This window comes from Hemitrygon akajei, chromosome 21 (genome assembly GCF_048418815.1).
Source record: "Hemitrygon akajei chromosome 21, sHemAka1.3, whole genome shotgun sequence".
Lineage (NCBI taxonomy): Eukaryota > Metazoa > Chordata > Chondrichthyes > Myliobatiformes > Dasyatidae > Hemitrygon > Hemitrygon akajei.
Window position 1 is genome coordinate 64,909,966 of NC_133144.1, and position 14,762 is coordinate 64,924,727.

The 14,762-nt window shown below is 41.9% G+C and overlaps 2 protein-coding genes across 9 annotated transcripts in view; one reads left to right on the top strand and one right to left on the bottom strand.

Moving 5' to 3' along the window:
* polr3a (polymerase (RNA) III (DNA directed) polypeptide A) overlaps nt 1–6,476 on the top strand; it is an 82,196-nt gene extending 75,720 nt beyond the window's left edge. For both annotated transcript variants that reach the window (XM_073025614.1, XM_073025615.1), the window contains 4 exons: nt 685–849; nt 4,266–4,397; nt 5,469–5,601; nt 5,714–6,476. In XM_073025614.1, coding sequence (XP_072881715.1) covers nt 685–849; nt 4,266–4,397; nt 5,469–5,601; nt 5,714–5,862 — 579 coding nt within the window. In that variant the 3' untranslated portion in view covers nt 5,863–6,476. The remainder of the gene's footprint in view (nt 1–684; nt 850–4,265; nt 4,398–5,468; nt 5,602–5,713) is intronic.
* Nucleotides 6,477–6,872: 396 nt separating this feature from the next.
* Nucleotides 6,873–14,762, bottom strand: part of LOC140714389 (2-hydroxyacylsphingosine 1-beta-galactosyltransferase-like) — a 32,028-nt gene continuing 24,138 nt past the window's right edge. For all 7 annotated transcript variants that reach the window (XM_073025620.1, XM_073025627.1, XM_073025624.1 and 4 more), the window contains exons 3-6: nt 11,962–12,101; nt 9,886–9,962; nt 8,355–8,574; nt 6,873–7,344 (exon numbers count right to left, since the gene is read on the bottom strand). In XM_073025620.1, the coding sequence (XP_072881721.1) occupies nt 7,017–7,344; nt 8,355–8,574; nt 9,886–9,962; nt 11,962–12,101 (765 nt within the window). In that variant the 3' untranslated portion in view covers nt 6,873–7,016. The remainder of the gene's footprint in view (nt 7,345–8,354; nt 8,575–9,885; nt 9,963–11,961; nt 12,102–14,762) is intronic.

Below are 14,762 nucleotides of genomic sequence, written 5' to 3' on the forward strand. Positions count from 1 at the left end.
TAAATAATGCTGAGATAATGAGTTGCAGAATCCTTGAAAGAGAGTCCATAGGTTGTGGAGTCAGTTTAGTGTAGAGATGAATGAAGTTATCTGTACCTATTCAGGAGCCTGATGATTAAAGGATAATAATTGTCAGGGAAGGAGAAGGGAAATTTATTATTATGCTGAGATGTAATGTCAGTCATCTATCAAACTGTAAGAAAATGTTGGAGAATTGTGACAGATGAACTTGGAATTATTATAGGAGGCCATTCATGCCATCAAGTCCATGTTGGCAACCTGTTGAGTATTCATATCACTCCTATTTCCCCCACTCTTTCCCCATGATCTGACAGATTAGTTTCTCACAGTTCCCCTTTTGAGAATCAGAACTTTCAACAACCTTAGACCTCAGAAGTAGAGAGTTCCAGATCAGAACAATCTCTGCTTAGAATAAAAGTGCTTTTCCTCTCATACCTTGTGTCTTGTGCTGGAGTAAATAGCAAGTTTATGGCACTGAAGTTGGATTCACGTGTGGGGAATATCCAAATTTGTGGTCACATTCAGTGAATCTTTTGTGTGTTGCTTAAAGATAAAAATGGATGTGGTACCTTGGATATTTAAATTTGCATGTGTGCTTTGCCAGCACTTTACTGTATGATAAAGCATTGAAGAAAATCCATCTGACACAGTAAAATGTTTCAGATTGTTGTCCAGGGCATCCCAGAGGTCTCCAGGGCAGTCATTCATATTGATGAGCAGGGCGGAAAGGAGAAGTACAAACTACTGGTGGAAGGAGATAATTTGCGTGCTGTCATGGCGACCCATGGGGTTAAAGGAACACACACGACATCAAACAACACTTATGAGGTAAGGTTGTCCACAACTCTTCTTAGTTTCATACCCTGTGTCTGCACTACATTCTGCAATGATTGGATGCTGAACACAAGAGATTCCAAAGATGCTGGAATTCCAAAGCACAAAATGCTGGAGGAACTCAACTGATCAGACAGTACCTATAGAGGGGAATAAAAGGTCAATGTTTTGGACTGAGACCCTCCTTCAGGACTGGAAAAGCAAGGAGATGAAGCTAGAATAAGATGGCGGACAGGTGAAGCCAGGTGAGGGGAAGGTGGGTGGGGGAGGGGGAAGTTAGAAACTTGCGGATGATAGCTGGAAAAGGTAAAGGGCTGAAGATAAGCAATCTGATAGGAGAGGTGAGTGGGCCTTGGCAGAAAGGAAAGGTGGAGGGGCACCAGGGAGAGGTGAGCGGAAAGAGAAGAGGGGTGGAGAAATTACTGAAAGAAATCCATGTTCAGGAATATGGTTTCAAGGTTATTCAGGTGCAATATAAGGTGTGTATTTTGTTATTTAGAAATCCAGCATGGGAGCAGGTCCTTCTGGCCCAATGAGCCCACGCTGCTCAATTAACTTACTGTCCCTTACATCTTTTGGAATGTGGGAGGAAACCGGAGCATCCAGAGGAAACCCATGCAGTGACAGGGAGAACGTGCAAACTCCTTACAGACAGCAGAATTGAACCTGGGTGTCTGGTGCTCTAATAGCATGATGCTTACCATGTCGCCCCTAACTGTGGGAACTTTCCTGCATCTAGTGGAGAGCATCCATCCCTTCATTCAGTCACCAGTAGCTTTGAGTTACTGTACTCGGCAAAGTTTATGTCCTCTCATCCTGTGCTTGATCCAAAGCTGAATCAGTATAAATCTGAAGATGGCCTGCTGAAATCTGAAGATTTACCTTGAATACTTCACTTGTTTTTGTTCTTGAAGACACAATGTGAGAGGGTGTTTCCTATTATCAAAAATTGAATTAAAACAACAGAGATAGGTGCCCTCTGGTCAGCATGAACACTGTGAGCCAAATGATCTGTTTCTGTGCTCTATGACTCAAAGCCGGATCTGGTATTAGCAATGAAAGGAACAAAAATTAGAATAGTTCTTGCATTTTTATACAATTCCTATATCCTGCCGTAGAGCAATTCACCTCAACCACTCCATGCCGATTATAATGCCTGCCTAGCTAGTCCCAGTTACTTACCCATATCCCTTCTAGCTTTGCATGTACCCCTCCAAGTGCTCCTTTATTGATACTATTGTATCTGCCTCAACCACTTCCTCTGGCAGCTGGCTCACTCCATATGCTCACCTTCCTCTGGGTGAAAAATTTGCCCCTCGGGTCCCTTTTAAATCTTTTTCCTCTTGTCCTAAATTGATGCCCTTTAGTTTTGGCCTGCCTCACACTGGGGAAAGACTTGTCCATCTATCCTACCTATGTCTTTCATAATTTTAAATATTTCTATTAGGTTTGCCCTTCATTCTCCTTTGTTTCAAGGAATAAAAACTTAACCCTGGCCAGCCACTCTTTAGTCCTGGCAACATCCTTGTGAATCTTTTCTGTACTCTTTGCAGTTTAAACATACCTTTCCTTTAAGAAGGTAACCAACACTGTATACAGTACTCCAAGTGCAGCCTCACCAGTGACGTATACAACTGAAACATAATAGAGTCATAGAGCAATACAACACTGAAAAAAACCCTTTTGCCTATCTGGTCTGTGCCAAACTGTTAGTCTGCCTAGTACCATGAACTGTACTCAGATCGAGATCTCCATACCCCTGTCATCCATGTATGAAACTATCCAAACTTCTCTTAAACATTACAGTTGAACTTGTAGCCACATCTGGTTGCAGCTCATTCCACACTCTAACTGCCCTCTGAGTGAGGAAGCCTCCCCTCAGGTTTCTATTTAATATCACCTTTCACCCTTAACCGATGACTTCTAGTCCTAGTCTCATCCGGCATCAGTGCTCGCATTTTCTTGATTTATATCCCTTGTATTTTGTATAACGCCCCAGCTCTTTTATCCATGCCCTGACTAATGACAGCTAGCATGCTAAACATTTTTATCACCGTCCTATATACTGTGATGCTGCTTTCGAGCAACGGTGCATTTGTCCTGTTCTATCCCTCAGTTCTATGTTATGGGTGAAATGATTACTTGGCCACTTTATTAGGTACAGGAGTGGAAAATGTTGTGGTGTGGTCTTCTGCTGCTGTAGTCCATCCACTTCAAGGCTTGACGTGTGTGTTCAGAGATGCTGTTCTATACACCCCTGTTGAATTGTGTGGTTATTTGAGTCACTGTCACCTTCCTGTTAGCTTGAATCAGTCTGGCCACTCTCCTCTGACCTCTCTGATTAACAAGGTGTTTTCACCCACAGAACTGCTGCTCACTTGAAATTTTTTATTTTTCACACCATTCTCTGTAAACTCTAGAGACTGTTCTGCTTAAAAATCCAAGGAGATCAACAATTTCTGAAATATTCCAACCATCCCATCTGGCACCAACAATCATTTCATGGTCAAAGAGCACTTGAATTTCATTTCTTCCTCATTCTGATGTTTGGTCTGAACAACAACTGAACCTCTTGACCATGTCACTAGGCAGACTAGTACTGTGGAGTGTTTCAAAACACTTCTAAAAACCTACATTTTAAATTTGGTCTCCTTGTAGGATTACGTAATGCCTGTTGATGTTGATCTTATAATTTGGTATATTCAATTACATTTTATTCTATATAATGCTTGTCTTTATTTAGAATAATTTTGTCTCCTATTTTTATGACTATATTGATTTACCTTTACAATCTATATAAAGCATTTTGAGCCTGTGTCTTAGTGTTTGAAAGTTGCTATATAAATGATTATTATCGTTATGTCTGCGTACTTATATGCATTGAGTTGCTGCCACATGATTGGCTTATATTTGCATTGATGAGCAGGTGCACCTAATACAATGGCAACTGAGTGTAGTGAGCAATACCGGAGTAACCAGAAAGAGAAGCTTACCTATTCATTACAAATAATGTTCCAGCAATGAAAACCATCACATAGAACTTCTATTCACAATTTATTTTAGCAGTGTGATTATTGTGTGCATCCAACTTTTAATAAACACCGTCATTTGATATGTTTAACGTAGAAAACCTTTTGTGAGGATAACTAAGGAAAGTGGAGTCTGCTCCATTGCAGATAATGGGGATGTGTAATAGTGTGTAGGTGTATTTATAAGATTGTATCAGTTTAATTATCATCTCCCATTTGCAAGAGCCATCTTCAAATATGAGTGAACAGGCATCTTTGTAATTATCTTTGTAGCACCCCCCTAATAGGCCTTGTCAGGGTGTTCAGCTCAAATCTTTTGAAGAGTCATTTAGAAATGTTAATACTTCTGCTTCCCAGTTCATATTTTGAAATACTTTGCAGGTAGAGAAGACATTGGGTATCGAAGGTGCTCGATCCACCATCATTCATGAGATCCAATACACAATGAAAAATCACGGGATGAGCATTGACAGAAGGCATGTCATGCTGTTGTCAGACCTAATGACTTACAAGGTAATTAACACAACAAGAGGCATTGCAGAGGAGCCAGTTTTAATCCGTATTCGTATCCCAGGTGATTTATCTTCAGTCCTAAACTTGACTGATGAATATTCTTCAGTTTTAACAAGAAACCTATTGGACAAGGAAATATGCTTTGCCTTTAACTAGGAAGAATTCAGTATCTATGCCTGGTCAGTGTAGTGATGTATAATAAACAGATAACTCGACTTTCCACCAAGCTTCATGTATTTATTGTTAAAATAAGGTTTTGTGGATGCCAGTCTTCTTTAGTATACCTGACGAAGGGTTTCGGCCCGAAATGTCGACAGTGCTTCTCCTTATAGATGCTGCCTGGCCTGCTGCGTTCCACCAGCATTTTGTGTGTTTAGTATACCTCTGGTTTTGCATTGCAAAGATGAATTTACAAAAAATCCTAATACAAAAATAGACAAGTGCTTGAAGTGGAAGCCTTGTATGTCTTCACACAGAATTTGATTGACTGAATTAGGGCTTTTCTCTTCAGAGCAAAGGAGGACGCAAGCTAACTTGATAGTGTTGTACATGATGTTAAGAGACATAGACTGAGTGGACAGTCAAAACTTTTTCCCAGTGCAGAAATGGGTGATACAAGGGGGCATAATTTTAAGGTGTTTGGAAAAAAGTATGGGGGGTTGCCAGAGGTAAATTCTTTACACAGAGTGGTGGATGTGTGCCCTGCCAGGAGTGGTAGTAGAGGCAGATACATTACAGGCAATTAAGAAACTTTTACCTTGGCACATGAATAATATAAGAATGGAGAGCTACATTGAAGGGGACTGTAGGACTGCTGAGTGGGCTAAAAGGTTGCTCAACATGACGAATCACAGGTCTGTACGGTGCTGTTCTATGTTCTAGAATGGGTTTCCAAATTCCTTCGTTTTGAATTTACAAAATGCCCTCCCTTCCATTTGATTCTCCCAGAAGTTTGCTCTACTTCCAAAATTGATCCAAAATTTAGTTCACAAATTAGGAGTTTTGAACAAGTGTACATTATTGAGGTTAAAGATAATGACATATTTCATTTTACTCTCCTTAATGTTGTAGGGTGAAGTGCTGGGAATAACACGGTTTGGCTTAGCAAAAATGAAAGAAAGTGTCCTGATGTTGGCGTCATTTGAGAAAACTGCAGATCACCTCTTTGACGCTGCTTACTTTGGGCAGAAGGACTCCGTCTGTGGTAAGCATGTCATATTGTGTCAGAATTGATTAACCATAACTATGACCACAATATTTAGCCATCAGTCTTCATCCTTTCTGATCTTAACAACCTCTTCCTTTTCTTTCTGAAGGTGTGTCTGAATGCATTATCATGGGAATCCCGATGAACATTGGAACAGGACTATTCAAGCTACTCCACAAAGCTGACAAGGACCCAAACCCACCTAAGAGACCTTTAATTTTTGACAATAATGAATTTCATATCTCATTGGTTACGTAGCAACAGATGCACAGACTGCTTTGAACCAGAGAATTCGGCAAAGGCAGCGGTAGCATCCTATGTTATGTCTCAAAATCTACAAATGAGGTTGGAATTTTTATTCAAAAATTTCAGACCAAACTCTTCAGAAACATCTGAACAGAACACCAGAAAATGAGACAGGAAAGCTGAACAACAGAAGAAAGACCTGGTAAAAGGATACCGTTGTTGAGTGGCTGCTAAAGAGAGATTAATTTCATTGTCATAATGTTTATTTTAAACCTGATCAATGGATTTTTCATGAGCTCATGGGTTTGTTAACATTATTTATAACTTCAAGCTATTAAGAGTGGCAAAACCTTGAAATGACATGTGATCGATACAAGATGTTAAGCTGCTAAATGGGCATAGTTTTTGAGGTGTTAGCCGGTAATAATGTTGACCAACCAGAAATAGTCGAACATTCAAAAGGCAATGAAGTTCTCAGACACTAATGGCATCATCATTCAGGTGGCAAACTTGGTGCTTGCAACATAGTTCTGGTCTGCCTGCATTTGGATAGATTTTGAAGGGTTGCAGAGATGTTTAAACAATGTGTGTGTGTGTCTGAATAAACCCACTTCATTTAAACATTACTATCTTATCATGGTAATTTCTGAACAGAAGTAAGATCACCTGCAAAGAGTGGTACAGTTGATTGACTTTGATAAACAGTGCCTCTTTCTGTTCCAGACTCAACATTTAATGTGTTGGTGCTCAGCCCGGTTGAAGTGCCCACAGAGCACGTACTAGTTGGGCCAAAGGGCCTGTTTCCATGGTGTAGTGCTCTGTGACTGTCCCAGCTGAACACTCACTGAAGATCTGCACATTATTAAGGTTTTCAGGGTGTGAGAGGGGCTCCACACTTGTCTGGATTCCTAGTAAGGTGTACCCTACAGCCATTCTCAGTTCAGTTAACAGCTCGTCTTGAAGCCACCTTGCAGGGAAGGAATCAGCAGATAATAAGTGAAACACCTTTAGAAACCACCAACTTATAAAGATAATTTTTATTATATAAAAAATTCAGTAGAAATAACATTAGGCTAACAAAATACTTATGCAACTGAGTTTCAGGTGTTAAGAAACCCAGTTGAGGTATCTGTTTCCCACTGTGGTCTGAAAATTGGTAAACTGGATTACTTCATTTTTTTTCTGTGTGATACGGATTTTCTGTTCTGCAAACCATTCTGCATTTGACTACTTTTAACCTGTGGCAATACCCTTTCTTTCAATTTTCTTAACACTCTGACTAAAGAATAGCAAAGTACTATCACACACGTAGTGAAAATGACCATCACGTCCAGCATGTAATACTGATAGAAGGACATCTCATACAAGGTAGGGCGTAGGTGTGGTGCTCCATCGTGTCGTAGTACATAGTCCAGCCAGTAGACTGTGCGGTTGACTGGGTGAAGAGCTTGATCCCGATACAGCGTGGACAAGTACATAGCCTGCTTCTTGTACCTGGTGATCAGAACAAATTGATTTCAGTGAACTGTGTTTATACATCATCCAGAAGTAGAATCCAGCCATTTGGCCTATTGAATCTGTTCTATTATTCAATCGTAGCTGATTTTTTTTATTCCAACCCATTCCCCTGCCTTCTCCCTGTAATCCATAACCCCCTTACTCCCAAGGCTCTGACTTGGCCTCCAGTGCCCTCTAGCAACAAATTCCACATCCCTTTAATCTGAGATTGTGCCCTCTGATCTTCGACTCTCCCACTAATAGTAATATCATCTGCACATTCACTCTATCCAATATCTCGTAGGTTTCAGTGAGATTTCCCTTCTCCTTCCCCACCCTTGGCAACCAGCCTTCTCATCTCCATTGAGTATAGGCCCAGAGCCCTCCCATGCTCCTGGAATGTTAAACCTTTTTCATCAGTATCAAGTTTTTGCTGTCCTTAAGGTAGACTAAAGCTTGTAATTCAGGAGTTAATGCAGTAGTGACTGCCATCAAACAGCATTAGAAAAGTGCATAGCATCTCCAGTCTTAAATAGAACTAGCTGTCTATGTTAAGCCCTGTTGAGGTGGTGGATATAGACTCAAAGACATTTGGGAAAGGTTGAAAAAAAGGGAAAAGGCAAAGATTTGGATAGACAGAAAACTGGAACTAATTGGGCTGCTCATAGAAAGTGCTGAGCTAAGTGGTCAGTCTGACTGTACCATTGTACGGATTGGCTTTATTTGTCACAGGTAAGTGAAATGCATCATTTGCATCAAATAAATCAGCAAAGATTGAGCAGAGGGCAGCCTGCAAGTGTCGTCACACAAACATTGCATACCCACAATTCACCAACTCTAACTGTACATCTTTGAAATATGGAGGAAACCAGAACACCAGGAGGAAACTAGCACAGTCAGAGGGGGAAAAAAAAATCACAGACAGCGACAGGAAGTAAACCCCAATCTTACAGCATGCGTTGTAAAACGTGCTAACTGCTAGGCTACCATGCCAAATGGATTCTTACCTTTGATCCGTGAGAACTGTGGTAAGGGCTTGATAAATATCCTCTGTTGTCATTCTGTTCCAGGATAGATAAATCCCCATTCCTTTGGCATGAATTCTTGTCATTACATCATAATGGTCTCCAAAGAATGGTATCCCTACCACTGGCACACCATGGTAGATTGATTCATAGATACCATTTAACCCTCCGTGGCTCAGAAACACCTTCACATTCTGGTGACCTAAGTAGAATATCCCAATGTCAATATAACTAGCATTGTCAGGAAAAACTGTTCTGGCTCAATATTTGTAGAGACATACAGCACTGAAACAGGTCATTCATAAACAAGAGATGCTACAAATCTAGAGCGACACACAAGATGCTAGAGAAACTCAGCAGGGACCTTTCTTCAGGACTCAAGCAACTATTTACATTAATCTGGTGTCGGGCATACAGTAGACAAAACTTCACGGCACCAGTGATCCAGGTTCAATTCCTGCTACTGTCTGTAAGGATATTATATGCTCGCCCCGTGACCACATGGGTTTCCTCCCACATTCCAAAGACGTGGGTTAGTAATTAATTGGTCAAATTTAGTGTTATTTGGTGGCACAGGCTTGCTAGGCCAAAATGGTGATTCTCTGCTAAACCTCTAAAATTTAAAAAAAAATCTAACACTAATCCAATTTTATTTTCTCTGCATCTCCATCAACTACACATTAGGGCAGGGGTTCTCAACCTTTTTTATGCCATGGACCACCTTCACAAGAAGGAATTTGTGGATCTCGGGTTGGGAACCCCTGCACTAGTGGCAATTTGCAATACTAATTAACCTATCAACCTGCAGGTCTCTGAGAAGTAGGAGAAAACCCATGTGGTCTCAACAAGAAAATGCAAATGCCTCAACAGCACCCACCCAATGTCTGGATCAAACCTGGGTCACTGGAGTTGTTCAGTGACAGCTATGCTGTCCAGAAGAATTTTGGGGTTGAATTACCTACAGGAATAGACTCATTACACAACCCATGCTAGATGACTGAATCCAAAAGAGGTCTAAAACAGATCTGTTCATTCGTAGAGAGCATTTCACAGGCCACCTCCAAGTAGTTTTATGACATGTAATTATTATTTCAGTATCAGGAATGTGAAAGCCAATTTGCCCTCATCCTGCTCCACCCAACAGGCAGCATAGTGGCTTGACAAACAAATCCTCTGCCCTGAGGTACCAATGGCCCGAGCTTGATTTCATCCTCTGGTAATGTCATCAAGTTTGTATTGTTCTCGCCAGGGATCTTTAGGAAGTACGCTAGTAGAGAGTTGATGGGGATATAGGGAGAATCAAGAGGGTTCAGGTTAAATAGGTGTCTCATGGTCAGTGCTGACTCACTGGGCTGAAGTGAGTCTGTTTATTTATTTACCTTCCTGATGCTGAATGGGAGAGAAATGCTTCAATTAAACCCACTGATCTTTTACTGACCCAGGGTTTAAATATCAAACGAGTGAAACTGATTATAAATGTATTGTGGACTGTGGCCAAACTGTTCACACATACCCAATAGATCATTTTGTGGGATCCATTCCATCAGCTTTGTATTACTGCCCAGGCTACGGGGCTTTTTCCCAAAATACCTGAGGAGTGAAGATCAAAGATGAATCATCTTTCAATCCCGTTACCCTCCCAGGAACAACATTAGTGCATTTCCCTCCCTTTTCCCCTCCTTTCTTCCCCCCCCCACACCTCATCCTGCGAGAAGTGCATCCAGCTTATAGCTTCTAGCAATCTGCATGAAGGAGCTGGAGCTGGAACTGGATGAACTCCAGATCATTCGGGAGGCTGAAGGGGTGATAGATAGGACATACACAGAGGTAGTTACACCCGAGGTGTAGGAGACAGGAACCTGGGCGACTGCAGGAAGGAGAAAGGGGGTACGGAGCCTTTGCAGAGTATTCCTGTGGCTATCCCCCATCAGCAACAGGTACACCACGTTGGATACTGTCGGGGGGTGAAGACCTAACACAGGAAAGTCACATTGGCCGGGTCTCTGGTACTGAGTCTGCCTCTGTGACTCAGAAGGTAAGGGGGTAAAAGAGGCACGCTGTGGTGATAGGGGATTCATTAGGAGAATGGGCAGGAGGTTCTGTAGGCGAGAACAAGATTCTCATATGGTATGTTGCCTCCCGCGTGGCAGTGTCCGGGATATCTCGGATGGAGTCCTCAGCATTTTAAGTGGGAGGGTGAACAGCCAGAAGTCATGGTTCATGTAGGTACCAAGTGACGAGGTTCTGCATAGGGAGTTGGGTGCTAATTTAAAGGGCAGGACCTCCAGGGTTGTGATCTCAGGATTGCTACATGCTAGTGAGGCCAGAACTAGGAACATGTGGCTAAGGAGTTGGTGTAGGAGGGAGGGCTTACTATATTTGGAAGGTGGTTCCTGTACAGAAGGGATGGTTTGCACCTGAACTGGAGGGGTCTTATATTCTATCGGGAAGGTTTGTTAATGCTGCATGGTAGCAAAAAGGAAACTATAGTTCTGTTAGCCTGACATCAGTGTTTGGGAAGTTGTTGGAATTGATTGTTAGGGATGAGATTACGGAGTACCTGGAGGCACATGACAAGATAGGCCAAAATCCTGCCCAGCAAACCTGCTGCAATTTTTTGAGGAAATTACAAGCAGGGTAGACAAAGGAGATACAGTAGATGTGGTATACCTGGATTTTCAGAAGGCCTTTGACAAGGTGCCACACATGAGGCTGCTTAGCAAGATAAGAGCTCATGGAATTACAGGGGAGTTACTAGCATGGGTGGAGCATTGGCTCATCAGCAGAAAACCAGAGAGTGGAAGTAAAGGGATCCTATTCTGGCTGGCTGCCGTTTATCAGTGGAGTTCCAGTGGGGTCGGTATTGGGACCACTGCTTTTTATGATGTATGCTATGTCAATGATTTGGACTATGATGGGATAAATGGATTTGTGGCTAAACTTGCTGATGATACAAAGATAGGTGGAGCAGCAGGTAGTGTTGAGGAAACAGCCTGCAGAGAGACTCGGATAGTTTAGGGGAATGGGCAAAGAAGTGGCAAATAAAATACAATGTTGGAGAAGGCAGGGGAGTGGGGATAACTGGAAGAATTGGATCAGCCCATGATTGAATGGCAGAGCAGACTCAATGGGCCAAATGACCTACTTCTGCACCTATATCTTATGGTGGGGTTTAAACTAGAGTTGCAGAGGGATGGGAACAGAGTACCATTACTTACATGCACTTTGGTAGAAATAGTAAATGGCAGACTATTATTTAGATGGGGAGAGAATGAGCTGCCAGTCCCATTTGCCCATATCGCTTTTAACCTGTTTGATGGCACTGGGCCCGTATCCATTAGAATTCAGAAGAATGAGGGGTGACCTCATTGAAACCTATCAAGATGAAAGGCCTTGTTGAGTGGAGGTGAAGAGACTGTGTCCCATGGTGGGAGAGTCCAAGACCAGAGGATACAGCCTCAGAATAATAGTATCCTTTTAGAACAGAGATGAGGATTTTCTTTAGCCGGAGATTAGTGTCCCTCCCTCTCCCCATTCCCTCTTCACTCTTTCTCCCGTCCTCCTCATCCACACCCCACTTCCCCCTTACCTCCATATGACTCTCTGGCGTAGGCGACCAAGAGCAGCTGCTAACTTTGTGGTTAAATCTTCAGACAGGTACTTGACTCCAGCACCGAACGACACGACCACCACCCCATCCGTCGCGTCCTGCACCCAGGCTGACAGTACCTTCAGACAAAGCACACCTGTTGGACACCTCGGCAGAGTTGAGCACTCCATTCTCAGCTCTCTTTTCTGAGAGATTGTTTTACTAATCCTAAGGCATCATTACATTTGGACTTTTTGATAGCCCATGGCAGAAATAAAAGCAGTGCTGTTTCCCCAACCTGTGTTGTTGTACTTCCACACTAAACATCTGATGCTTGATTCTGAAAATCTTCCCCACGTGCATTAACATGGTTAGCCGAGTGGCCTGTTTAGCTACTTACATAACTCCATGAACTCTAGAGTAGATCATTTCATGTCTGTTCTATCACCTCTTACATTTGTCAACTCTACAGCATGGAACCACATCCTTTGTCAACCCTCAGTGATAGAATCCCCAATCCAAGGAAAATCTACTGAATCTTCATGAAATGCCTTCTGTAACAAGTATACCCTTCATAGAATGGTACACCAGAACTGTGCTTCCCTCCCTCACTTTCATGCTGAGTCATCACAGAAGCTGCAGAATTATCAACGACGATCTAACCAGGCCCTCCACTGTGTCAACAGCCACCACCTTCTAATCTCAATCTTAGTGAAGTTAGATTTCTCCCCCAAGAGCCTTTTGGTACTTCTTGCACAAATTCTGCCCTTAGCAAACATGAAAATCAGATTTACTTCACCCTGTATCTCAATAAGTAAATATTCTTAAGATCAAAGGTTACAGCAGGTGAGTCAATCCAATTCCAAGAGCTACAATGACATTGTACTTCAATATTTTTGGGGTCTGTTATTATTTCTGCTGAGTTCCACATAGAACACTGTGGCACAGTATTCTTCAGAGATTGCCTGGTGTCAGTGGTTGCTAACCAGGACTGTGATATGCAGCAGTCCCTCATACGACCATCCACCACCTGCTCCCATGGCTTCACATGACCCTGATCAGGGTAGGGAAGGAAAGGAGTATCTAATACCTTCTTTGGTTGGGATGCATCTCCACCCCTTCACTCTCCCTCCTACATGGACCTCCATTTTTCTGTCAACCATGCGCCTATTTAAGAGTTTCTTAAATGTCCCAAAGTATCTGCCCAGGTATATCTACAAAGTTCAACACAAGGTGGTCGAAAAGCTTCTGAAGACATTGATGCCAGTTCCCAGAACTAACGCTGTGAGGGCCGACTCTCTGAGTACACAAATGTCCCAACAAATATGCCTGAGACCATGTTTAATGTGCTAATTGATGCTCATCTGCCTGGTCTATGAACTTCCTAGGGAGTTAAGTCACAATGTTGCAAAACAAATTCAGTCCACATGCCTGATTTGATGCCAGCCAGTTACCACATCCCCACTGACTTGCATTGAACTGATTATGTTTCATGGTCATCTCACTTTGCAAACCATTTCCCTCGAGCAGCCAACCACTTGCTGTGAGTCAGCTGCCTGCTGTCGACAATACATCTGATAACAAAGCTGTCCTTTTAACTTTAAACTGTTCACTGCATGCAATTGACACTAAGAACTGAAGACAGATTCTTATTTAAATCAACAACTGTGCATTCACATAATTCCATAACATCTGAATTCCTAACACCAAGCTAATTGCAAAAACCCAGTATTACTAAAGAACAGAGACACGTAGTCAGGCCAAGAAATATTCTCCACACATTCTCATCAAATGCTCCCAGATCCTACCATTCACCTGCATCTTAAAGGGAACTTACAGTTGTTAAGGACAGAAAGCAATACTTCCACCATGATTATTCTCAACCCTGCGACCTCAGCCACCTGTCCACTCACAGATTCTACTGCAAATCCATCTACACATGACTGCCAAAATAATGATAACTTATTTATAGAGCACTTTCCACACAAAGTAATTAAAAATGCTTTACAATGGGATAAGCTGCAAACATGAAAATGAAAGACAAAAAGATGTTAGTTAAAAGTAGGGTTAAATAAATAAAGTTTTGTGTTGGTGTTTAAAAGTCTCAACTGATTCTGCATCCTTACAGTTTTAGATATTGAGTTTCCAAAGCATAGTTCAAAACAGCTTACCTGCCAATTATCTTTTGAGGGTAATTGTTTAATTTTAAGAGACCAATAGAATATGACCAGAGAGACTGGGCAGGATTGTAAAACAAAAATGTGCAGAGTTGTGGACACAACTCATTACAACACAGGAAACCAGCCTTCCCCTCTGTGAAGTCTGTCTACACTTCTCACTGCCTCCGTAAAGGACCCTTGGACCCTAAAGAAGCCAAGATAATCAAAGACCCATAACATCCCCCCAGATATTCTATATTCACCCCCACCACCCACCGGGCAAGAGATAATTTTTAAAAGCACACATCACTAGGGTGAAGGACAGCTTCCATCCCACTGCTATAAGATTATTGAACAATTGAACAGTCCCCTAGTAAGATAAAATAAGAGTTTTGTCCTCACAATCCACCTTGTTATGATCTTTCCAACTAATTGTCCACCTGCATTGCACTTTCTCTGCCGCTGTTACACTTTAATTTGCATTATGCTATTCTATCTTCTAATAGCTCAATGCACTATGTATTGAGTTGATCTGAATGAATGGTATGCAGGACAACTTTTTCCACTGTACCTCAGTACATGATAATAATACATTAATTTAACTATTTATCATTCACCTTGTCTTTGGAATGTGGAAGGAAG